The 26,562-nt window shown below is 42.9% G+C and overlaps 1 protein-coding gene across 1 annotated transcript in view; it reads left to right on the forward strand.

Moving 5' to 3' along the window:
• LOC134350419 (formin-2-like) overlaps positions 1–26,562 on the forward strand; it is a 475,718-nt gene that overhangs the window by 52,077 nt on the left and 397,079 nt on the right. The window contains exon 4 of the mRNA XM_063055594.1: positions 18,588–18,732. Within this exon, the coding sequence (XP_062911664.1) occupies positions 18,588–18,732 (145 nt within the window). The remainder of the gene's footprint in view (positions 1–18,587; positions 18,733–26,562) is intronic.

Consider the following 26,562-nt stretch of genomic DNA (forward strand, 5'->3'; position numbering starts at 1 on the left):
GATGTCAGTGTTTAGAAGTAAATGTTGCTGGAAAGGCCAGCACTTCTATTTCACACCTCTGGTTGCTCCTGAACAATATATATTAATGATTTAGATGAGGGAATTAAAAGTAACATTAGCAAATTTGCCGATGACACAAAGCTGGGTGGCAGTGTGAAATGTGAGGAGGATGTTATGAGAATGCAGGGTGACTTGGACAGGCTGGGTGAGTGGGCAGAAGCGTGGCAGATGCAGTTTAATGTGGATAAATGTGAGGTTATCCACTTTGGTGGTAAGAACCGGAAGGCAGGTTATTATCTAAATGGAGTCAAGTTAGGAAAAGGGGAAGTACAACGAGATCTAGGTGTTCTTGTATATCAGTCACTGAAAGCAAGCATGCAAGTACAGAAGGCAGTGAAGAAAGCTAATGGCATGCTGGCCTTCATAACAAGGGGAATTGAGTATAAGAGCAAAGAGGTCCTTCTGCAGCTGTACAGGGCCCTGGTGAGACTACACCTGGAGTACTGTGTACAGTTTTGGTCTCCAAATTTGAGGAAGGTCATTCTTGCTATTGAGGAAGTGCAGCGTAGGTTCACGAGGTTAATTCCCGGGATGGCAGGACTGTCATATGTTGAAAGATTAAAACGACTGGGCTTGTATACTCTGGAATTTAGAAGGCTGAGAGGGGATCTTATTGAAACATATAAGGTTATTAAGGGATTGGACATGCTGGAGGCAGGAAGCATGTTCCCGCTGATAGGCGAGTCCAGAACCAGAGGCCACAGTTTAAGAATAAGGGGTAGGCCATTTAGAACGGAGTTGAGTAAAAACTTTTTCACCCAGAGAGTGGTGGATATATGGAATGCTCTGCCCCAGAAGGCTGTGGAGGCCAAATCTCTGGATGCTTTCAAAAAAGAAATGGATAGAGATCTTAAAGATAGCGGAATCAAAGGTTATGAGGATAAGGCAGGAACTGGATACTGATAGTGGATGATCAGCCATGATCACAGTGAGTGGTGGCGCTGCCTTGAAGGGCCGTATGGCCTACTCCTGCACCTATTGTCTATTGAAGGTGAGGGGGAGCTGCCACCGTGTCTTTCTGCAGTTTGGTGGAAAAAGCTTGGAAGCAGCTATCAATAGGAAGTTCTGAACAGTGATGAAAGTAATCCTGAGGGTTTGAGAAATAGAATGGTACTTAATCTAGATTATGCCCATAATCACTTTTATTATCTTGTGCCAAGGTTACTTTGAAGAGTAAAGTAACTTGATAATTTCAGAAATATTTCTGGGAAAAGTAATCAAGGAAAAAAAAGCTAGTGATTTTGAAGCTTAATCTAATCAAACCAAGTCAACAAGGTTTCATGGAAAGTAAATTCTGTTTGTTTTTTTTTTGCAGGGGGCTAACATTGTTTAATGTTATTTCCAGTCCAGAATCAAATGTAGAGCAGAATGAAAGAATTGTTGCTCTGGATCCCACGTGGCATAAAATAAGCACAAGATAAAAATATGAATTAATAAAAGACACTAAATAGGTTATAAACATTGATTGCATGTCCAGAAAGTGACGCCAGTCACAGGAGCGTCTGTACATGAGTTGACTCTGACAGGATACACAGTAGTGGTGCGGGGTGTGAAGGAGTGGGTTACTAGGTGGGGGTGTTGCTCAGCCTTGCTGCTTGAGAAAAGTAGATGAGTTTTGAGTCTGGTGGTCCTGGCGTGAATGCTATGTAGCCACATGATGGGAGTGGGACAAAATTCTATGAGCAGAGTGGGTGGGATCCTTCACGATACTGGCCATTTTCCAACATCTTTCTGTATTACCTGTGATGGGGTGGGTAGGCTAATGCCAGTGATGTGTTGGACAGTTTAGACTACCTGTTGTAGGGCCACCTTGTCCACCGCAGTGCAATTTCTGTCCCATGTAGTATGTTGAGATGCTCTCCACTGCGCATCTGTAGAAGGACATCTGTAGTCTAGATTTGCATAGTTCAGATCTCTATAGCCTCGTCAGAAATGAGAGGAGTTGGTGGTCCTTGCGGATTGGGTAGGATGTGCTCTGGAACCATTGGAGGTTGTACAAGATGTGAAATCCCAGGAGTTTGATATGGCTGGCAGTTTCCACTGCTGTGCCACCGTTGCAAAGAGGGGTGTGAGTGGTGAGAGTTCTCCTGAGGAGAATAAACCATCTCCTTTGCCTTGTTGGCACTGAACAGGTTATTTGCTTCATAACCAGCCTCAGGCTCTTCCATTTCCTCTGTAGGCTTGTCTCATTGTGGTTAGTGATGAATCCTGCCACTATCGTGTTATCAGTAAACTTACCAATGTGATCCCTCAGATTTTCCAGAGTTTGAAGATGCAAGGAGCAGGGTTCATTGAAAGAACCTGTATGAGTGTTTTTCAAAAGGCATTGACAAGCTGCTACATTAAAGTAGAGCTAGTGTACAAAAGGTTATAGTAATAGATGTGTTCAATCATAATTTTTGTGCAAAGAAGTTTTTACTGGTTAAAATGGGTAATACAAACATCTTTTGTAATTTGGTTTTCAATTTTATTCTTCAAAAGATTAGTTTAAGATTTTGTTTAGACATTGTACCATTACTTTCAAGCTCCCGTCCAGATTACAGCTCGTCTGGACCTGAAACAGTAGCTGTTACTTCATCGCCTACTACCCCAGCAGCCTCCATGTCCAGCATGTAATTCTCCATAGGCTCCGCCATCCCCAATGGGATACCACCACCAAACACCTTCCCCTCACCCCCCGCCCCCGTTTTCTGCAGGGATCACTTCCTATGTGACTCCCTTGTCCGTTTGTCCCTCCCCACTGATCTCTCTCCTGGCACTTGCCTGCAAGTGGAGCAAAGTTACACCTGCCCCTATACCACCTCCCTCACTACCGTTCAGGGCCCCAAGCAGTCCTTCCAAGTGAGGCCACATTTCACCTGTGAGTCTGGGGTCATCTACTGTATCTGGTGCTGCGGGTGTGGCCGCCTCTATATCAGTGATGTCTGATGTAGATTGCGAGACCGCTTTGCCAAGCACCTAGCTCTGTCTTCCAGAAAAGGTGGGGTCTCCCAGTGGCCACCCATTTTAATTCTACTTCCTATTCCTATTCCCATTCCAACATGTCAGTCCATGGCCACCTCTGCTGCTGTGATGAGGCCACACTCGGGCTGGAGGAACAACACCTTGTATTCTGTCTGGGTAACTTCCAACCCGATGGCATGAGCATCAATTTCTCGAACTTCCAGTAATGAGTGGCCGCCCCCCCCCCCCAAAACACCTTTACCATTCCCCATTACCAATTCCCTCTCATCTTATCTCCCTTCCCCTTTTCATTCATTCCTGGCCTTCTGTTCTGTCCTATCAGATTCCCTTTCTCTAGCCGTTTATTTTTCACCAATCGACTTCCCAGCTCTTTACTTCACCCCTCCTCCTCTCCTGGTTTCTCCTATCACCTTGTATTTCTCCCTCCCCTCCCCCTACCTTCTTACTCAGACTTCTCACCTTGTTTTTCTTCAGCCCTGATAAAGGGATTCAGCCCCAAACATTGACTGTACTCTTTTCCATAGGTGCTCCCTGGCCTGCATTTTTTTTTGGGTGAGGCTCTGCTTCTTTACTAGTGGCTTGGATAAAGTCTTAAAAGGAAGAGACCTTGCAGGGCTCTGGGGAGAGAGCAGGGGACTGAAACTAATTGGATGGCTCTTTTCAAAGAACCAGCATGGGCACAATGAGCCAAATACCCTCTGCCTTAATATTTGATGAGACAATTCAGCAATGGGAGGAAGCTGAACTGCACACGAAGAAATACACTGGTGTGTTGAAATGTGAAATTCTAAATGCTGGAAGTCTGAAATACAAACTGTATCCTGGCAACAATCAGCAGGGCTATCCAGGTCTGAACTTGTTACATTTAGATTTCTGAATGGTCTTCTGTTTGTTTCTGGTTTTAACTGAGTTTTATTGGAAATAGCAGTGATGGCTCTCTCGTCAGAAATGTGTTTATAAGCTTGGGTGCACATAATAATTGTGACATTTGGTACTAATGCACTGTATAGCCAGTAGGAAATTAGTGAAGCATGGAAATATTCTTGAACTGATGCCAAATAAAGTCAAGTCCTGTGGTCAGGTTAAAGTGAGTTCTTGCTAATCATTGAACAGACTTCATTCTGGGTTTAGCTGCTTGCCAGTGCCTCAGAAAGAAAGGGAAAATTGAATTAGTTTTTGGTTATGGGATGCTTTCTTGTGCTAAGTTATAGTGTCATAGAAAATTACAGCATAGAAACATGCCTTTGGCCCATCTGGTCCATGCTGAACCATTCAGACTGCCGACTTGCATCAGGAACAAAACCCTCCATACCTCTCCATCCACGTACCTATCCAAACTTCTCTTAAACATTGAAATTGAGCTTTCGTGCATTGCTTGTGCTGGCAGCTCATTCTATGCTCTCAACCTTCTGAGTGAAGAAGTTTGTCTCGTGTTCCTTTTAAACTTTTCGCCTTCCACCCTTAACCCATGACTTCTGGTTGTAGTCGCACCCAACCTCCGGAAAGTTTTGGTGTTGATGCTTGTTAGTGGTTAGTTTTAATTGTTAAAATAAGATGTATTTATACCTCACACATCAGTTTCAACATGTTGCATCTTGTTCTCATAAGTTAATTCAAATTCCATCGATTTCTAATACACTTGCTTTCAGTGACTTGTTCAATCCTGATCCAAGCTATAGAATATCGCAATGACTCCTGGGAGTCCTGCTTTCTTTCTGTTTTCCCTTCTGCTGTATTATGTGCATGATTTGCTTTTTCCTTTCTCTTGTGCATCAGGTGTTGGACTTTTATTTTTAATTTATTTTAAAATGTGTTCTTTTGGGGTTTCTTGCTTTGTGGCAACCTGTAAGCAAATAAATCAAGGTCATATAATTTATACATTATTTGGTAATCTACTCCCAAGATGTACTATTTGGTTATGACTACCAGTGTAGTTGATGGGAAGAATTAGTCATTGAGTAATGCAGCATGGAAACTGGCCCTTCAGCCCATCTCACCCATGCTGACTGATGTCTTCTCAAGCTAGTCCCTTTTGCCAGTGTATGACTCGTATTCTTCTGAACCTTTGCTCATCATGCATCTGGCTGAATGTTTTTAAAACATCTACAACATTTATTCACTTCTACAACATTGTCTGACAACTTGTTTCATATATGCACCACCCTCTGTGTTGAGAGGGACGGGGGAGAATAATTCATTGGATTGCCTTTAAATCTTTCACCTGAATTTAAACCTATGCCTTGAGTCTTAATGCTGCCCTAGCCTTGAGAAAAGGGTAACCATTCATTTCATCATGCCTCTGCTTTTATGAACCTCTATAAGGTACCCCTCAGCCTCCTTTGCTCCAGAGAAAATAACCCCAGCCGAACTAGTCTCTCCATGGAATTCAAGCCCTTCAAACCTGGCAACATGCTTGTAAACCTTCTCTGCACCACCTTCAGCCTAATCACAGTTGGGCATCTATGAAAGAACTGATGAAATGGGCTTCTTGGACTTTGAGTAGCATTGACTTGATGAGCCAATTGCCCTTGTTTTTTTTAAAAAGGAAATTAAACAAAATGAAAATGTTTATTACATAATCATGGTCAAGATGATCCAGGCCATGCTCTTGCTGCTGCTCTCAGGAAGAAGGTACAGGAGTCTCAAGACTCTCACCACCAGGTTCAAGAACAGTTATTACTCCTCAGCCATCAAGCTGTTGAGGATAAACTTCAACTTCACTTGCCCCATAATTTAAATGTTCCCATAAACTATACACTCACTTTCAAGGATGCTTCATCATATTCTCAATATTTATTGCTCACTTATTCTTTTTCCTTTTGTAGTTGTACAGTTTACTTTTGCATATTGGTACGTTTGTCCTGTCAGTGACAGTCATTCATTGATTCTATTGTTTCTTGTATTTCCTGTGAATGCCTGCAAGAAAAGGAATCGTGTTGTATGTGGTGACATGTACTTTGAAAATTTGCTTTGAACTTTGGTCTTGTGCTTTTAAGAAAGAGATTGTAAGATTCACTTTTAGAATGAAGTATAGACTTTTTTTTGCTGAAACAGATTAAAGACCAAACCCTCTAACAATTTAACCTTGTTCTTGCACTTTTTAATTCTTTGGAAATATAGCAGTAAATTATTTTAATTCCATGCCAATCAGTTGAACATTAGCAAGAAGCTTCTAACACTATGTTAAGGAGATGGAGCTGGAACTGGATGAACTCGGGATCATTCAGGAAGCTGGAAGGGTGACAGGATATTTAGAGGTAGTTACACCTAACATGCAGGGCAGAAGAAACTGGTAGTAAGGAAGGGGAAAGGAGTTAAGGAGCCAATACCAAGTATCTCAGTGGTCATTCCCCTCAGCAACAGGTATCACTTTGGACACTATTGGAGGGGTTGACCTAGCATAGGAATTCAGTGGTCTGGTCTCTGGCACGGAGTCTGCTTCTGACTCGAGGGAAGGGGTGGGGTGCTGGAGAAGAGGCACACTGTCATGATAGATGATACATTAGAATAATGGACAGGAGGTTCGGTGAGCAAGAGGGGGATTCCCAATTGGTATGTTGCTCCAGTACTGAGACCTCAGCATTTTGAAGTTGGAGGGTGAACAGCCAGAAGTCGTGGTCCGTGTAGCCATGGTATGGGTATGTGTAGCCAATGCCATGGGTAGGATGAAGAATGTTCAGGAAGTGCATAGCGAGTTCGGGAAGTTTGGTGCTAAGTTAAAGGGCAGGACCTCCAGAGTTATGATCTCAAAGTTGCTACCCATGCCACATGCTTGTGAGACCAGAACTAGGAAGATTATACAATTACAAACGTAGCCAAGGAGTTGGTGTAGGAATGAGGGCATAAGATCTTTGGATCAGCGTTCTCTTCCAGATAGGATGGTCCTGTACAGATGGGATAGGATTGAACCACAGGTGGACTAATAATCCTAGTGTGAAGATTTGTTAATCCTGCCCAGTGGGGTTTAAATTAGTTGCAAGGGGATGGGAACCAGAGTGCCAGAAAAGTTGGTGGAGAGGTTGTGGAGGCAGATGTCAGTTAGATCTCACAGTTGGGAATCAAAAGGTTGAGCATGGAGCAGCTAATGTCCTGAGTTGCCTGTATTTTAATGCAAGAAGTATTGTAGGAAAGGTGGATAATAGTGCTGAAGGTGAGGTAGCTGGTTTACAATCAGAGGCAATGTGTAGTGAGAGGCTGCTCATAGAGCAAAATCGCGGTCACAGGATGAGCTGCAACGTAAAAATCAGACAAAATCAGAGTGAATACAGGACTAAAGTTGCTGTATCTGCGAGCAGTATGCAAACTAAGGCAGATGAACAGTTGCAGATTGGCAGGTGTAATGTAGGCATCACTGAATCTTGGCTGAAAGATTATATGTCCGAGGAAATACATTGTATCAAAAAGATAGGCGGGGGGGGGCATAGCTGTGATTTTAAAAAATGAAATCAAATCATCAGATGTGACAGTGTTGGAAAGTGTTGAATCATTGTAGACAGAGCTAAGGAACTGTAAGGGTAAAAAGACCCTGATGGACCACTAAACAGTAAGGATGTGGTGTGTAAAGTAAATTGGGAGATAGAAAATGCATGCCAAAAGTGCAATGTTGCGATCATAGGGGATTTCAATATGCAGATAAGGGAAAATCAGGTTGGTGCTAGATTGCAGGAGGGGGAATTTATAGAGTTCCTATGAGATGGGCATTTTAGAGCAGCTTGTAGATGGGCCCACTGGAGGATCGTTATTCTGTATTGGGTGCTGTGCAATGAATCAGAATTGAAACATGGAAAACCTACAGCACAATGCAAGCCCTTCGTCCTACAAAGCTGTGCTGAGCATGTCCCTACCTTAGAACTACCTAGGCTTTACCCATAGCCCTTTATTTTTCTAAGATCATAATGTCGAATTCTCCCTAAAATTTGATTTGTATCAATATTACAGTGGACTAAAGTGAATTGCAGAGGTATAAGGAGTTGGCCAGAATTGATTGGAAAAGAACACTGGCAGGGATGACTGCAGAACAGCAATTGTTGGAATTTCTGGAAGCAATTTGGAAGGTACAGGATGTATACATCTCAAAGGAAGTATTCTAAAGGAAAAATAACACAACTGTGGCTAACAAGAGCAGTCAAAGCCAATATAAAAGCCGAAGAGGACATGTAATAGAGTAAAAATTAGTGGGAAGTTAGAGGATTGGGAAGCTTTTTTTAAAAAAAAAGAAGGCAATTAAAATCTTTAAAAAGGTAAAGATAGAATATGAAGCTAAGCTAGCTGCTAATAAAGAGAATACCAAAAGTTTCTTCAGATACAAATATAAGAGGGCAGGGTAAACTAAGTATTTTGCACTAGTCTTCACTGTGGAAGACAATATTGAATTGACTTTATTTCTTGCATCCTTCGCATACATGAGTAAAAAGATCTTTACATTACATCTCAGTCTAAATGTGCACTCATAGCAATTTATAATAAATAAACAGTCAATATAACATGGAAATGCACTCAAATCAGCATGAGTTAATCAGTCTGATGGCCTGGTGGATGGTGGTAGCTGGAATAGATTGTGGTTGGGTGACTCGGATCCCCAATGATCCTTCAGGCCCTTTTCTCACATACTTACAAAATGCCCTGAATCATGGGAAGTTCACAACTACAGATGCGCTGGGCTGTCCGCACCACTCTCTGCAGAGACCTGCGATTAAGGGAGGTACAGTTCCCATACCAGGCAGTGATGCAGCCAGTCAGGATACTCTCGATTGTGCCCCTGTAGAAAGTCCTTAAGATTTGGGGGCCCATACCAAACTTCCTCAACCAACTGAGGTAAAAGAGGCAGTGGGGTGCCTCTTTACCACACAGCTGGTATGTACAGATCGTGTGAGGTCCTTGGTGATGTGGATCCCGAGGAGCTTAAAGCTGTTTACTCTCTCAACCCCCAGATCCATTGATGTCAATAGGGGTGGAATACGGCATTATGGTGGAAGTTCCATGTGTCGGAGGAATGAAGTGTTTAAAGTTACCATAACTAGAGGAGTTTCTTGGGAAACTAAAAGGTCTGATGTAGATAGGTCACTTGGACCAGATGGTTTACACCAGAGTTCTGAAAGAGGCGGCTAATGAGATTAGTTTGAATTCAACTTTATTGTCATTGTGCCAAGTACAGATACAAAGCCAATGAAATGCAGTTAGCATCTGACCAGAAATGCAAAGAATGTTATTTACAAAATAACTGCAAATAAAAAGTGCTACAGCACACAAATCTAAAAGTACTGAGACAGTACTGTGACAAGAATACACATAGATTATGATGTAGCTGTCCTGTGCTGGCACCAGTGGAATCAGCAGTTAGTCTGCCACCTGTCTTCAGGAGAGAGAGAGAAGGAAAACAATGGAGCAGCATTTGGAGATGTTAATGAAGGAAGGAGAGCTGTCAAGATCAGCTACCCCTTTGAACCCTGAACTGTTTGAAGTGATGGACAGGCGATACCCCAGCAGGGGGATAAAAAGGGACAGGTTCGCTAAGGCAAGACACACACGACACCCAAGGTAACAAGACCCTGGAAGCGGTGCGTCTCTCACAAGTCGGTGGGAAGTACCGGGCCATAGACGCTCAGGGTGGAAAGGCATGATCGGCGGGAACCTGGTGTGTGTCCACCCTTGCCTGGGTGCCAGGTTCACCACAGGGAAACAATCGTATCTGGAAACGGAGGGGTCACGGTCAGTGACCTCAGATGACATCACAAAGGACTCGCCTGAAAGCTGACTGCGAAGGTCTGAGTGGAAGCCTTGAATATTCATTCGTTTTGCTCTCTCTCTCCTTCCCCCCACTGTCCATCTCCCATGGCAGCGATTACTGCGAACTGAACTAAATTGAACTGAACTTTGCGTCACTTTGAAACTGGTCATTTACCCCTAGACAACGATAGAGCTTGATTGATCCTGTTATCTTAATTCTGTGTACATGTGTGTTTATCATTGCTGAACTGTTGCATTTATTATCCTTTTGATTAGAGTACTGTGTTGCTTGTTTCTTTAATAAAGCTTTTTTAGTTCTAGTAATCCAGACTCCAACTGAGTGATCCATTTCTGCTGGTTTAGCAACCCAGTTACGGGGTACGTAACAGTACAAAATGGGTGCGATACTGCTAAGCGCTGTGATGTGAGGTTCAGCAGGGTCACAGCCTCAGGGAAGAAGCTCTTCCTGTGCCTGCTGGTGTGAGAGCGGAGGCTCCTGTAGCGCCTACCGGATGGGAGGAGATTGAAAAGTCCATGGTTAGGGTGAGATGCATCCTTGATGACGCTTTTCGCCCTGCCCAGGCAGCGGTTATGGTAGACATTCTCAATGGTGGGCAATTGGGTGCCAATAATCCCCTGGGCAGTTTTCACCACATGCTGGAGTGCTTTGCAGTCCGATATGGGACAATTGCCATACCACACTGAGATGCAGTTGGTGAGTATGCTCTCAATGGTACAGCGGTAAAAGTCCATCAGTATCCTGGGACAGAGGTGAGCTTTTTTGATGCTTTGTAGGAAATAAAGGCGGTGTTGTGCCTTTTTGATCAGGATGGAGGAGTTCAGGGACCAGGTGAGATCCTCGGAAATATGGACACCAAGGAATTTCAAGCTCATGGATTTGAAGATCATGGCATTGGTAATGATCTTTCAGGAATCACTGGATTCTGAATGGTTCTTAAAGACTGGAAAATTGCAAATGTCGCCCCACTCTTCCAGAAGGGAGCAAGGAAGAAGAAAGGGAAGTATAGTCCAGTTAGTCTGACCTCAGTAGTTGGAAGATGTGAGGAGGCAGAGTGGGAATAAAGGGAGACTTTTCTGACTGGCTACCAGTGACTAGTGGTATTCCATTGGGGTCTGTGTTGGGACTGATTTTTTAATATGTCAATGATTTGGATGATAGAATAGTTGGCTTTGTTGCAAAATTTGCAGATCATATGAAAATGGGTGGAGCAGCAGGTAGTTTTGAGGAAGTAGAGAAACTACAGAAGGATTTGGACATAAAGAGAAAATGCAAAGAAATGGCAGACAGAATATTGTTGTAAAGTGATGGTCATGCTCTTTGGTAGAAGAAATGAAAGGGCTGCCTGTTTTCTAAATGGAGAGAAATTGCATGTAATTGAGGTGCAAAGGGACTTGGGAGTCCTTGTTCAGGATTCCCTGAAGGTGAATTTGCAGCTTGCGTCTGTGATGAAGGCAGATGCAATGCTAGCATTCATTTCAAGAAGACTGGAATATACAAGCAAGGATGTAATGTTGAAACTTTATGAAGGGCTGGTGAGGCCTCACTTGGACTATTGTGTGCAGGTTTGGGCCCCTTAGAAAGGATGTGCTGAAACTGGAGAGGGTTCAAAGGAGGTTCATAAAATAATTCCAGGATTAAATGGTTTTTCATTTGAAGAGTGTTTGTTGGATCTGGGTCTATATTCACTAGAATTCAGAAGTAAGAGGGTTGACCTCATTGAATTCTTTTGAATGGTGGAAGGCCTTGATAGAATGGATGAGGTGAGGATGTTTCCTATGGTGGTGGAGTCCAGGACCAGAGGATACAGGCTCAGAATAGAGAGGCATCCTTTTAGAATGGAGATGAGGAATTTATTTCACCAGAGTGGTGAATCTCGAATTCTTTGCCACAGGCAGCTGTGGGTGTAAGGACTTTATGTATATTTAAGGCAGCTTATGATGGATACCTGATTGGTCAGAGATTGAAGGGATATGGGGAGAAGGCAGGAGATTGGGGCTGAGAGGAAAATTGGATCAGACATGAAATGGTGGAGCAGACTGGATGGGCCAAGTGGCCTAATTCTGATATTATATCTTGTGGTCTAAGTATTGCAAATGACGGTAGCCTAACTATAGCATGTTGGGTATGCAAACCAGTGCAAATCACTACTACATTGTCAACCTTTTAGACATGAGTTGTCTATTGAAGCAGATTGAAAAGCTTGAGCATATAGACATTAAGAAAGTGGATGTGCTGGAGCTTTTGGAAAGCATCGAGTTGGATAAGTCACCGTGACGGGATGAGATATACCCCAGGCTACTATGGGAAGTGAGGGAGGAGAATACTGAGTCTCTGGCAATGATCTTTGCATCATCAATGGGGACGGGAGAGGTTTTGGGGGTTGCAGATGTTCCCTTATTCAAGAAAGGTAGTAGAGATAGTCCAGGAAATTATAGGCAAAGCGACTCTTACTTCAATGGTTTGTCAGTTGATGGAGAAGATCCTGAGGCAGGATTTATGAACACTTGGAGAAGCATAATATGATTAGGAATAGTCAACATGGCTTTGTGCCTTACAAGCCTGATTGAATTTTTTGAGGATGTGATTAAACACATTGAGGGTAGAGTATATGGATTTCAGCAAGGCATTTGATAAGGTACCCCATGCAAGGCTTATTGAGAAAGTAAGGAGGCACGTGATCCAAGGGGCTATTGCTTTGTGGATCCAGAACTGGCTTGCCCACAGAAGGCAAAGTGTGGTTGGAGATGGGTCATATTTTGCATAGAGGTGCGTGATTAGTAGTGTGCTTCAGGGATCTATTCTGGGACTCCTTCTCTTTGATTTTTATAAATGACCTGGGTGAGGAAGTGGAGGGATGGGTTAGTAAATTTGTTGATGACACAAAAGTTGGGGGTGATGTCGATAGTGTAGAGGGCTGTCAGAGGTTACAGCGGGATATTAATAGGATGCAAAACTGGGCTGAGAAGTGGCAGATGGAGTTCAACCCAGAAGTGTGAGGTGGTTCATCTTGGTAGGTCAAATATGATGGCAGAATATAGGATTAATGTTGAGACTTGGCAGTGTGGAGGATCAGAGCGATCTTGGGGTCTGAGTCCATAGGGCACTCAAAGCTGCTGCACAGATTGACTCTGGTTAAGAAGGCATACTGTGCATTGGCCTTCATCAACCATGGGATTGACTTTAAGAACAGGGAGGTAATGTTGCAGCTATATAGGACCCTGGTCAGACACACTTGGAGTACTGTACTCAGTTCTGATCACCTCACTACAGGAACGATATAGAAACTATAGCAAGGGCGCAGAAGAGATTTACAAGGATGTTGCCTGGATTGGGGAGCATGCCCTATGAGAATAGATTGTGTGAACTTGGCCTTTTCTCCTTGGAGTGATAGAGGATGAGAGGTGATGTGATGGAGGTGTATAAGATGATGAGGGGCATTGATCATGTGGATAGCCAGAGGCTTTCCCCCAGGGCTGAAATAGCTAACACAAGTGGGCACAGTTTTAAGGTGCTTGGAAGCAGGTACAGAGGAGATGTCAGGGGTAAGTTTTTTACGCAGAGAGTGGAGACTGTGTGGAATGGGCTGCCGGTCGTGGTGGTGGAGGTGGATTAATTAAGGTCTTTTAAGAGACTCCTGGATAGGTACATAGAGATTAGAAAAATAGAGGGCTAAGGGTAACCAAGGTAATTTCCAAAATAAGTACATGTTCAGCACAGCATTTTGGGCTGAAGGGCCTGTATTGTACTGTAGGTTTTCTATGTTTCTAATTTATAATGAAGGAGAACTTGCTGATTTTCTTTGCAAGTCAATGGACACAGCATTCTTTTGCTGTTGCAAGAAGAACAAGAAATAGTTTGAGAAACTTAAATTATAAGCAAATCCTTTTTTTTTCCCCAATTACTGTTTCACACAGAATTCGACTGTTTACTACAGGCTTGAATCAACTCTTGCTCTTCCTGAAATTGCACCTGCTGGCAATCTGGGGAATTCAAATTAATACTAAATGTGTCTATATTTAAGCCAATTAGGCTTTCAAAATAAACTAGCCTCGTTAGTCTTGTTGCTGCTGCCATAAGACAAAGGAGCAGAAGTCGGCCATTCGGCCCATAGAGTCTGCTCCACCATTTTATCATGAGCTGATCCATTCTCCCATTTAGTCTCACTCCCCCGCCTTCTCACCATAACCTTTGATGCCCTGGCTACTCAGATACCTATCAATCTCTGCCTTAAATACACCCAGTGACTTGGCTTCCACTGCTGCCTGTGGCAACAAATTCCATAGATTCACCACCCTCTGGCTAAAAAAAATTTCATTGCATCTCTGTTCTGAATGGGCGCCCTTCAATCCTTAAGTCATGCCCTCTCGTACTAGACTCCCCCATCATGGGAAACAACTTTGCCACATCCACTCTGTCCATGCCTTTCAACATTCAAAATGTTTCTGAGGTCTCCCCTCATTCTTCTAAACTCCAAGGAATGCAGTCCAAGAGCAGACAAACGTTCCTCATATGTTAACCCTCTCATTCCCGGAATCATTCTAGTGAATCTTCTCTGTACCCTCTCCAAAGTCAGCACATTCTTTCTTAAATAAGGAGACCAAAACTGCCCACAGTACTCTGTGAGGTCTCACCAGTGCCTTATAGAGCCTCAACATCACATCCCTGCTCCTATACTCTACTCTAGAAGTGAATGCCAACATTGCATTCACCACCTTCACCACTGACTCAACCTGGAGGTTAACCTTAAGGGTATCCTGTACAAGGACTCCCAAGTCCCGTTGCATCTCCAAACATTGAATTCTCTCCCCGTTTAAATAATAGTCTGCCCATTTATTTCTTCTGCCAAAGTGCATAACCATACACTTTCCAACTTGAGTATCAGTTAGCAAAATCATATTGCAACTTTATGAAACATTGGTTAAGCCACTTTTTGAAGTACTGTGAATTTCTTCTCTGCCTGGTATAGGAAGGATTGCAGAGGAGAGAACATTGAAGAGATTCACTGGGCTGTTGATGACGCTGGATAGACTAGGTTTGTTTACCCTGGAACGAAGGAGGAATGACTTGATGGATATAAATTGGATTCTGCTTTAATTGTGCAATCCATTAATCAAGGCAGCCAGCCTCTTATTTGGGACAACTCTTTAAGAGCAAAAACTAATCGATAAAATAGCTGGGATTTTCTTCTGGACTCTGTGCCACTTAATCAGGAGACGAATGCGGAACAGTTTCTAACAAGTTTCAGTCGCGTGCACTTGCTTGTCTGTTGGACACTACACCACACCTCACTTAGAGTGAACAGTTTTTAAATGGTGCCACAAGTTTTTGCTTATGTTCAAAAAGCAAGTGATAATTGACAAGAAATAAGCAGTATGATAATTCAGAATTTGCTCACTGTGGTTTCGAGCATTGAGGCACGAAGATGGCAGAAATGGCCGGGAGTGAAAATGAAGCTATTCCTCTACAAGTTGGGAACTATGAAGAGCAGCACACAAAATGCTGGAGGAACTCAACATGCCAGGCAGCATCTATGGGGGGGGAAATGGTACAGTTGGTGTTTCAGGCTGAAACGTTGACTCTGCTTTTTCCCATAGATACTGCCTGGCCTGCTGAGTTCATCCAGTATTTTGTGTGTGTGTTTGTGTGAGTGTGTTTATTTGTAGAATTTGACACCAGTTGTCTGTGCTGATTCTGTTCTTTCAGTCAGTCAAAAGAACACAGCAGTGGACGCTAGATGAATTCCTCTGACAACTATTAGAAACTAATGTGGTTTTATAGTACTCTCTTAGAATTGGTAGTGTTCTAATTTGTTCTGCATTTCATTTAAATGTTGCTCATTTAAGCATTTTTTTTTGTAGTTTTTACATACCTGTTTAACACTTTTCTGTGAAACTTCAGCTAATTGGGGTAGTTGCTTAAATGGGCCAAAATATACTGGGCCTTATGTCCAAAGTAACCGGAATCCCCTGTATATAAAATTAAGAGACGGTATAGATATTCAAACTTTTACCCATTGTAGAGTATCAAAACCAAAGGTGTAGGACTCAAATGAAAGGCAAGGGAAGTGAGGGGAGTTTTTTTGCACTGATGTATGGAATTCACTACCATAGGATGTGGTGGAATTTGACGCAATCACTACATCTAAATTTATTTACTTATTGAGATGCAGCCTGAAATGGGCTTCCCTGGCCCTGTGAACTACACCACCCAACAAGTTCCGATTTAAGCCAAGCTTTGTCACAGGATGATTGACAATGACCAATTAACCTATCAACGGGTATGTCTTTGGACTGTTGAAGGAAACCAAATCACTTGGAGGAAACTCACCTGGTCAAGGGGAGAGCATGCAAACTCCTTACAGCGGCAGAAATTGAACCCGGGATGCTGGTACTGTAAAGCATTGTGCTGTCTGTTAAACAGGTACTCGAATGGGCAAGGCATTGGATAGTGCCTAAATATGGGCAGTAGGGATTAGTGCAGATTGGCGACAAGGTTGACATAGATGTGCTGGAATAAAGGGCCCAGTTCTGTACTTTAAAACTCTGACTCTCTTCATAGTAATGTGGTTGACATTTCTTTGCCTTCTGGGAAAAGCTTAGCAAGCCATTCTCTTCAATACATGCCACATCAAGTGAAGAAATTCAAAAGCTACTGTGACACATTCATCTCGTTGATTGGGTCAAAATCCTGCAGTTCGCTGGGTTGCTGACAAATTGTTATGAGTGAAGCCATCTCTTCCCTCCTCCCTCTACTGGTATCATGAGCTGTACTTTGTTTTATTAGAAGTAATGTACTTTCACCAGCAGAAATTTGTAACTGCTTATTCTAATCAGCTTGTGTTTAAAGCAAAAAGTTCTTTTCAAGAAACTTGGTGTTGGGAAGAGGGTGCAATGTGAACATTGGGGTTTAATTCCAGTTCTGAGTGGTGCTGGAATTTACTGTGTTAACTGAATGGAGCACAGGACTTAATGCTGATGTGGAAAGTCTTGGACAAGTTGAAGTATCGTGAGTTTAAAAAGTGAGTTTTCTGCTCCAGCCAGGAAGCTGACTGAAACAGTGAATCCTACATGAGCATATGTAAATTGATTTTTTTTTTCCTCTCTTTCAACTAGCCTGCTGTTTGGTTTGACCAGTCAGCATTCATTTTCAAGTGATCCTGCAGAGTCTGTCATTTTACTGCTGTGGGTGTGTGCCTGGCACAAGCATCTAGTTTGTATGTGGGTAGCTCGACAGTGACTGGTGGTGCTGTACACAGGCTGAGAATTTGTTGCAGGAGAGGACCGGTATGTCGGTGCAACCTGGAGGTTTTAATGATTCAGTGTACCCTTGCTCTTTTGTGCTCCGGTGCTGGATCAATTACATTGGAAGTTGATCTCCTCAGTCTGTCTGCGGCGCATCTCCAAGCCCTGCAGTGGCCAGAGGCTCCATGATGCAGCAAGATGTGAGGGGAAATCTGGAATGCAAAGCAGTGGAAAGCTTGACGAATAACTTAAAGCATTAAAGGATTATTCTGCTGCTCCAGCTGGACTGTGGAAATGTAACAGCACAATATTTGATCACAAACAAAAGAAGATGGAAGTCGTCATTGAAACTTCAAGTCCAGGATACAAAATATTGGCTGTGTTTGCAATAATTGCAGCAAATGTGTGTGTTTTAAAATATTAGGGCAGCCTGGTCCTCCCGTGGGCTTGCTGATGGTCGTCTGGGCCTGGCTGATGCCCTGAACAATAAATTGGTGATGGCGGGGAGTATTGCTTCGAACTCCGACGTAACTGAACGGAAAGAGAGAGTTGCTTCAAATCATTATGGGTTTCAGCAGGTTAGGGCAGCAGCAGAACAAACTGCATTACAACCAGAGTTCTCCATTCAGTGGTTAAGGGCAGAAATGAACAACAATCAAGTTGGTACCCGGGATGTGATTGATGTGGATAGTTGTGAAGAAAATGGGCTGGTTGTTACGAGAGATGACAAGGGAAAGGAAGTCGGCCAGCCACCTTTCAATACAAGGCAAGCAAGTGATGATGGGATTTTCAGTTCATTAATCAGTCAATGTGATCAGATTTTATCTGATATAGAGGAAATTGCCATAAGAACTGAACTGGATAACTCCAATAATAATGATTGGTCCCCTCCTGCTTCCCCTTTCACAGGCTCAAAATGCAGCATATCTGATATTTTCTCAAGTTTGCTAGTTCTGAGGAAGGACCCCAGATGGGATGATAGAGAGACGTGGAGTAAAGTGAAACAGGCAGGTGCTGACCTTGCTCTATTGAGATTGAAGAAAGCTGTCCAGCAAACACTGGGTGAGTTGGTGTGCGTCCCAGCCTGTGATCTGCAGACCAAGGAAAGACCACTGTCCACCTCCACAGCTGGCAGTCTTGGGCAGGTAAACAAAGCTGGCTTAACACTGAAGGAAAGGAAAATGTACATTTGTACATTCTTTTTGGGAGATGCTCCATTATTTACAGTTGGATTTGAAGCTAGATTACACCTGTATTAAAGGGTAATACAGCAGGTAATTTTCATAAGTTCTTGCACATGGCAATGTTGTCATTTATTGTACAAGGTTTAATTTGCATAAGAAATCTAGCTCAAATTTCATTTGATGTTATGGGGATTGTTGCTAGTATATTGGGGTTACTTGAAGGTGAGTGTTTTTCAGGTAAGAGCCATTACTTTGAATAAAATGCTCTTACTGCAGTTATCCTCAATTTTAATTGGTATTTCCATCCTGTTTTTCCTACTCAGGAGGTGAGCTGCTTGCATCATCAAACTTTTGAGAGCTAATGCTTTTTGTTTTTGTTCTTGAAAACAGCAGGACAAGTTGTACACATGGGCAGCTGTCAGCCAGCCAACTCAGTCACGTGACCATGGGGAAGATCGCATCCCTGGGAGAATTCAGGCAGTGTGGCCGCCTTCGAAGCCCTGGGCAGAAGAAAAACTGAAGTATGTAGAATCAGGTGAGGGAATGGTTCAGTTTTGATTGGGGGAAGATGGGGGAAAGCTGTATTTGAAGACCTGTTTTCATGAGGAATGGGCCACTTGACTCTCTACAGGTCTTCTGTGCCATTTATCAGAACATCTCTGACCTCCCTCAACACTTCGCTACACCACATTTGTATCCCTAATTTCCCCAAATAATGAGATGTGTTGGTCTCTTTAAATGAACCGAGTGGGCCTCCCTAGTTAATTGGAGTGCATTTCAACCACTGTATGAATAAATATCACCTTGTTTACAATGTAAGTGGCAAGCACCTTCTGAAACTGACCTCTGGTCAGCCAAAGAAAACATTCTATTAATTCCAGGAAGAATTTTGCAAATTTCAGTAAGATCTCTCACTTTTCTAAACTTGGATGAATCGGACACATCTCCACTCAGTTGGTAAACCCACCATTCCAGGAATCTGTCTAGTGAATCTACCCCAACCTCCTATGGTAAAACTATTGTCTCTTCGGTAGGGAGACAAAAACGCATGATGCTCCCTGTGCGTTCTCAGCAAAAGTTCTATAAATGCATTAATACATTTTGACTCTTGTAATCAAATCCCTGTTATGTGAAAGGCTTTGCCTTCCAAATTGCTTGTTCATCTGGTGTCCCTTGTTCTGAGTAATGTGGGCTGATTCTAGCCCCAACGCAGCTCCATTTCTAAAGATAAATGTGAAATTTGTAGTGGTTTCAAGCTGTCAAAAATGAGAAAGTGAGCTTTTGGGTTTATATTTACATATAAAATTATTTGACTTCGGTCGTTCTTCTGAAACTCATGTCACTACAAGTGATCATAAGCTCATTGTAAAATGATTTTGTATACCTGCACGTGGCTTAAATGGAAGTGTTTTAAATCCCCATTAGTTCCCCACCTTGGAGAAATCCATACTGTTTGAGATGCTAGGTATATTAATGGGTCAGAGTACAGGAGGAGATGGAGCTGAGTGACATGGTGTCATGACAAAGAACCTTCATGGAGTTGAGGTGGGGGGGGCAAGAGAGGGAAACTACAGGCGTGCAGTGCGCATGCTTCTGTTGACATGATTAATGTTGAAGTCATCAAAATTGAGACTTTTTGAGCTTCAGGTTCCTAGGAGTGGACATATCCTGTCTGGTCTGGTCCAACCATCATGCCACAGCCAAGAAAGCTCGGTGTCTCCACTTCCTCAGGAGATTAAAAGAAATTTTGCGTGTCCCTTTGATCCTCGCCAATGTTTGTGGTTGTAGCATCGAAAGCATCCTACCTGGATACATCGTGATTTGGTGTGGCACCTGCTCTGCCTGTGACTGCAAGAAATGGCAGCGTTATGGCCACAGCTCAGCACATCATGGAAACTAGTCTCCTTTTCATGGATTCTGCCCAAGTTAGCTCGGGAGTTGGTGTAATGCTATTACAGCACCAGGAATCTGGGTTTAATTCTGCTGCTGTCTTCAAGGATTTTTTGTGTTCTCCCTATGGCTGTGTAGGTTTCCTCGAAGTGCTCTGGTTTCTTACCGCATTCCAGACGTTCAAGTTAGTAGGTTTATCAGTCACATAGGTGTAATAGGGTTGGCAGGCACGTTGGGCCAGAAGAACCTGTTACCTTGCCGACCACTGTATTACAAAAAAGTTTCTCATTGCTTCGGTAAAACAGCCAAAGACCCCACTCACGCCAGATATTCTTCTCCCCCGCCTCCCCCTGCCCTCTTGCATCGAGCTGAAAGCAAGTGTCACCAGGATAGGACAGCTTTTATCCCACTGTTATGACTGAATGGTTCCAGAGTACAATAGGAATGAAGTGGTCGAATGGCAATTGCAAAAGAGAAAATCTGCAGATGCTGGAAATCCAAGCATCTCACACAAAATGCTGGAGGAACTCAGCAGGCCAGGCTGCATCTATAGAAAAAGAGTACATTTGATGTTTTGGGCCAAGACCATTCATCAGGACTGGATGGGGAGAAAAGATCAGGGGTCAGGGTAAGAAGGCTGGGGAGAGGAGGAAGAAACAAGGTGATGGGTGAAACTGAGGGTAGGTGTGAATTAGAGAGCTGGGAAGTGATTGGTGAAAGAGATGCAGGGCTGCAGAAGGAGAATGGAGGAAGGAAAAAGGGAGGTGATGGGCAGGAAGGGAGGTGGGGGGGGGGATAGTAAATGGGGGGGGGGGGGTGCCATTACCAGAAGTTGATGTTCATGCCATCAGGTTGGAGACTACCTTGGTGAAATACAAGGTCTTGCTCCTCCAACCTGAGTTTGGCCTCATTGTGATGGTAGAGGAGGCCATGGACTGGTGTGTTGGAATAAGGAGCAGAATTAAAGTGGGTGGCCTCTAGGAGATCTGGCTTTTTCTGGCAGTTGGAGCGTTGGTGCTCGGTGAAGTGGCCTCTCAACCTACCTTGAGTGTCACAGATATACTGGAGGCCACACCGGGACCATCTTGTTTCTTACTCTGTTCCCCCCCCCACCAACATCTTAGCCTGACCCCTTATCTTTTTTCTCCAGTCCTGAGGAAAGGTCTCTCTGAAACATTGACTGTACACTTTTTCATAGATGCTTCCTGGCCAGCTGAGTTCCTCCAGCATTTTGTGTGATTGGCAATTACCCTCGAGTGGGACAGGAGGTGTTTCAAAATTCTCTTCCCATTTGTAAATTTTGCATTAATCTTGAATCAATATAATTCAATATTTCATTGGGCCATTTACAATCATCTTTGAAATATAAAGTCCTTATAAAATTAAACTATTCTGCTCTAGTTGAATCTCAATTTTTTTGATTTGAAAGCCTATTCTGTTTTCTGAAATAATTGGCTTTTCTTAGTCTTGTGAATGCCTTGTGCATTCATGTCTGCAGACAAAATAGAAGGCATGTTAATCAAGATGGCTTTGCAAGTTATTTCAGTGAACAGGATATGTTTTGCAGTCCCAGTGCTTGATGCCAAAGCAAAGACAGAACAGGTATTTTAGTAAGTGTAATAACAGTAATGGACATTTTGATGCTGCAGTTCTCAACTTCCGAGCAGAAGGTGACTTAATGCGAGAATCATCAAAAATGCAGCGTCAAATTGCAAAGCTCCTGTTTTAAATGATTGTTGACATCTTCTGCATGTACTGTGCAGGATTAAATTTATAGCCTGAAATTCCAGCAATGGTGTAAGAATTAGGAAGTAGCATAGCTCAGCAAGTAGATCTACTGCCTTAACCCCAGTGTTTGGTCTGGACTTCCAGTGTTGTCTGTGTGGAATTTGAAAAGTCACCCTGTGACTATTTGGATATTGTATTGGTGCTATCCTCTTTCCCCATGCCAAATATGTGGAGTTTGGTATGTTAATTAACACCAGTAAATTGTCTGTCATTGTTGAGTGGTAGAACTGACAGGTGTTCTATGATGGAGAATAAAATGGGATTAGTGTAAAGTGGGTGCTTGATGGTGAAGTTGGTCTGGTTGGGTTGAGGTTCCTGTTCCTGTGTCTTGCTGAGCTGGGTATGGTCCAAGAGGCAGTAAACTTAATGGGTAAATGACCACCTCATTTATTTAATGGAAATGCGGAAGCATGCAGACATTTAAGCTAATTCCTGTATAGTAGCTTTCAAAGTGCTGTCTACTACAAAAATTTAACTGGCAACTAAAGGATTCTATTTCCATTCATTACTGAGGCTGAGGAAGCTTCTGTACGTCGTCTAACATGGCTGCAATAACTTCCTGTTTTAAACAGACGCATGCTATTTTGTATTTTTAAAGGTACCCCAAATTTTCATTTGCTCTTTGTCTGTGTAAAGTAATGAACAGCTCTTCAATAGTTGGTACTGGTGCAGTAGCCTGAATGATCTCTTCTGTCTAACAGATGAAAGACATTCTGGAAACAGCTTTTCACTCATGACCATGTTTTTGGATCCCCAGATGTGATTGACTGTTGACCTTGTCTGCTCTAGTGGGAATACTTATTTCTTTCTTTGTTTCATTCTCTCCTCAGTCTAAATTTCCCATCTAGGAGGATGTCTGTCCCAGGAAAAATTTTTCCCGTGATTGTATATGAAAATTATTTTAGAACTCCTGTGTTCTTTCCTGGCTTGGCTCAGAGTATTCACATTTGTATTTTGCAAACAAAGGAGATGACACATCTTCAAGGCCACGATAAAATAGTTTATTAGAACTAGCACTAATGTAATACAGAAACAAAAACAAACGTCTACAGTAGTAGCAGTACAGAAAGCAAAATAATACTTAACATTCACAAAGCAAACTGATCAGGAGGAGCCACAGATCTGACAATCTTACATGTAGCCTCTTTTCTCTCTTAATCTAAGTTTAACTCTGACCCTGTATGTGCTGTTTCCTATCTCAGTACCAGATATGATCCACCCTAAGAGATTTTCCCCACTGCACAAAGAAGATGCCCCTTTTTATACCCCTTGTATTGGTACTTTTCCATGCATTTGGTATCTGCACCTGCACAATGACCTTGCTTCCCCAAAATAACATGTTTTTCACCATTTTCTACTGTTATGGCTGTGTAGTTGTACTCCCTTAACTTTCTCAAAACATTGCTGTGGACTACTCTGTACTTTCTCAAATCAATTCCACTCTAAGCTAATACCAGTTTGTCTAACAGACTGCGATTTTATTTTGGCATATACCAAGGAGGAATCGTATGTAACATTTTCCTTGCATGGTCATGCTTCTAAAACTACTAAATTAAGTTTTTTTTCAAATTGTGGACGATTCAGTACTTAGTCTGTTGTCTTCACTTCAGACTTTTGAATCTGCATGTTTGTAACCTTTTAATGTGTATTCAAATTCTTGTGTCCTCTTTTAGGGACTGTGGCTCCCTTTTAAATTCATACCTTCATACTTGCATAATAATTTAATTTGATTTAATAGTACCTTGGTTAACACTCACAAAGGAGGGAGAGTTTGAGTTTCCCCACAGTCTAGGCCAAGGAGCAGCAAGATGCTACAGTCCCAGTACTGGTGGGACCCTGCAGTGACCATGATAACAAAATAAAAGCAGGAGTGGCTACTCGGCCCCTCAACCCTGTTATTCCATTCTAATCATGGCTGATGTACACAAGACTTCAATTCCTCTTCTTTGTCAGTTCCATTGCATGATGCTACAGTACTAGTTTATTTCCACAAAAGCAAGTCACCCAAAATTTAAAAGATACAATATTGTTGTTTCAGATTGGTACATCAGTGTCAAATGTGTGAAGGAACATGCTAGATTTAGGCACGGAATTCCTGCCTCTGTATGTAAGGTGTTGGTATGTTCTCCCTGTGACCACATGGATTTCCTCTGGGTGTTCCACTTTCCTCCCACATTCCAGAGACTTGCTGGTGGGGATTAGTGAATTGTGGGCATGCCATGTTGGTGTTGGAAGCATGGTGACACTTATGGGCTCCCTGCAGCACAGACCTCAGAACCTCAGACAGTGGTTACTGATGCAAACACAGCATTTTCCCATGTTTTCATGTACATGTGACGAAGCTGATCTTTAAAGTTTAACAAATTCTTTTCTTTATTCGAGGCTGCAACTGCTAAAATTCCTTCCCAGCATAGCAGTAGAAATCTTACCCAGGGCATTACATTCTCTCCCCCCACCAAAAATAGTCATGTCCTCTTGACTTTAAAAGTTAGTGAATGATTTACACAGTACTCAAATGAATCTTGTGATTTCAGGATCCCCCCACAACTGTTTGTAAATGGAAGTAACACGATTCACATGGGGATTGAAATAACACTGTTTCCCAGGTGCGTCATATGCCAGCCTATCTGGTGTTTTCCTGTCTGAGACATTTTTTGGTCTTCTGGTCTTCAGCTGCTTCAGCCTCAGACACTCCTTGTGTCTGTTCCTGTTTATTTGGGGATACCACCTCCTTGTATTTTTTTCACGATTCAATTCCCCTGCCCCCTCACTGAACTCAGCTTCCTTCAGTTTAAGCAGGTGCTACTGAACATCTGCACCCTCTGCTGGTGCTAACCAGTGAGACCACTCTCAAAGATTGGGGGGTGGGGGGAAGTCTTCTGTCTTTCTAGCTTCTCTAGGACATAGCACGTTGGGTTCAGACTGGGTGTACCACACAGTTCCTTGTTTATGCTCATATTCTGCTTAGGAGGAACTTGCATCTGAGTACTGGATGAATGGACAAGCTTTTCAAAAGTACCTTTCCAATTCTCTCCTTGCATGCTACCATGGGCCTTCTCACCATAGAATATTTGTTCCCACAAGAATGGAAGCCTCACATTTTTCAACCAGATCCGGGTAGACCAACATTGGTGTTATCAATGGTCTTAGTTACTCCAAAATCTTCCAAAAACTCCAGTACGAGTACTCATCAGTACTGAGCCACCAAATCTCAAGGGCACTGAGTGGCGTCAGTGGTAAATGTGTCAAATACCGGTTGTGAAAGGATCTGTAAAGTAACTTGAGAACCTGTGTTAAGTATGGCTCTAGCATAAATGTCTTCAATCTGTATGGATACATCAGAGCAGGAATAGTCCCTTGATACACCGATTGAAATGTATCCTCTCTAAGACACCTGTCATTCCTTTAGTGGGTCCCTCCATAGTTTTCCTTCTGTTTGATTGACTGCTGACCTTACAAAGATTTTCCTGTCCCTCAGTCTTACTTGAGATGGCTATCTTCTCCACAGCACTGGTTGCTTCTGCAGTTTTAAGAAAAAAGTTTTCAGTGGTATTCCTCTGCTTAGTAGGTCCTACAGGTGGGTCAGGTCTCCCAGTGGATGTGTCATGTTTAGCTGAAACATTGGCAGATATCCATCGAGTCAGCTCAACTCAAAGGCTTTTTACCGCATTCCTCAAAAGCTCTGTCTCTGTGTCAACGGATCACTTTAGTAACAGAGGCTACCAATGAAGACAGTGCTCGGCTTTTGGAAATGTTCTGCTTCTCAGTCTTGTTTTCCTCCTCTGTAATCTCTGAGTAATTCAGTAAAAGATGGAGGGCGGTGCATTTTATGGATCATTCGAATATGTAGAGCAATCATGTCATGTGACTGCATGCCCTTCACAGCTTGCTCCACTCTCAAGCAATTTCTCTGACAGTTGAGTACCCTGTTTGTGGCACAGAGTGCAGCAGTTTCTCCAACCAGGAAAGGTCGGCAGACAACTTCTCTCCTTCCTTCAGGGGTGTGCCTAAACTTCATAAAATTGGCTGAACTTTCTGTACGTACTTGGCCAAAATGGCTAATGGGTTTTCTGCCTTTTGGAACCTCACCATATCAGTCGCTGGACCCTTTGAATTCTCTGTCTGTTTTTTATGTTATCTGAGCACTGCCATTTATCCAGTAACAGATGTCTGCTCAGCTTCAGTCTCACTCTTCTTCCCCATTGGGTGTAGGCTTAACCCCAGAGAACATTCCCTGCTTACGATACCTTTGGCTTTCCGCTGGTACACTTTGGCATTTATCACTCAGTGATGTAATAGCTGAAACTAGCTCATAACTTAAATTAACAGCTGAAGGACTTGTTAGACTTCTCACATCAGACAACTCCTTTCCCTCACTTCAGAGGTGAGAACAAATTGTTGTTGGTCTTAGCCCTCAGCTACATTTCTCTCTCCTTCTCTAGAGATGTGAACTGGCATGGCCCCGCCTCTCCAGGTGCCCCTATCCTATAGGGCAGCATGACTTTGTCACATCACTGGTAGTCTGGACCAGCACAATATCCTTACCAGCTGATGGGTCAACATGCTGCTCAATCGGTGTAACTTTTCCCCAATATTTTTACAGGACTTGGCACTGTGAGTGCAGATTGTAGGGAATTCAAATATCCACCCCTCTCAGAACATAAGCATTATGTGTGGATACCCTCTT

The sequence above is a fragment of the Mobula hypostoma genome, chromosome 8, assembly GCF_963921235.1.
Source record: "Mobula hypostoma chromosome 8, sMobHyp1.1, whole genome shotgun sequence".
Taxonomy (NCBI): domain Eukaryota; kingdom Metazoa; phylum Chordata; class Chondrichthyes; order Myliobatiformes; family Myliobatidae; genus Mobula; species Mobula hypostoma.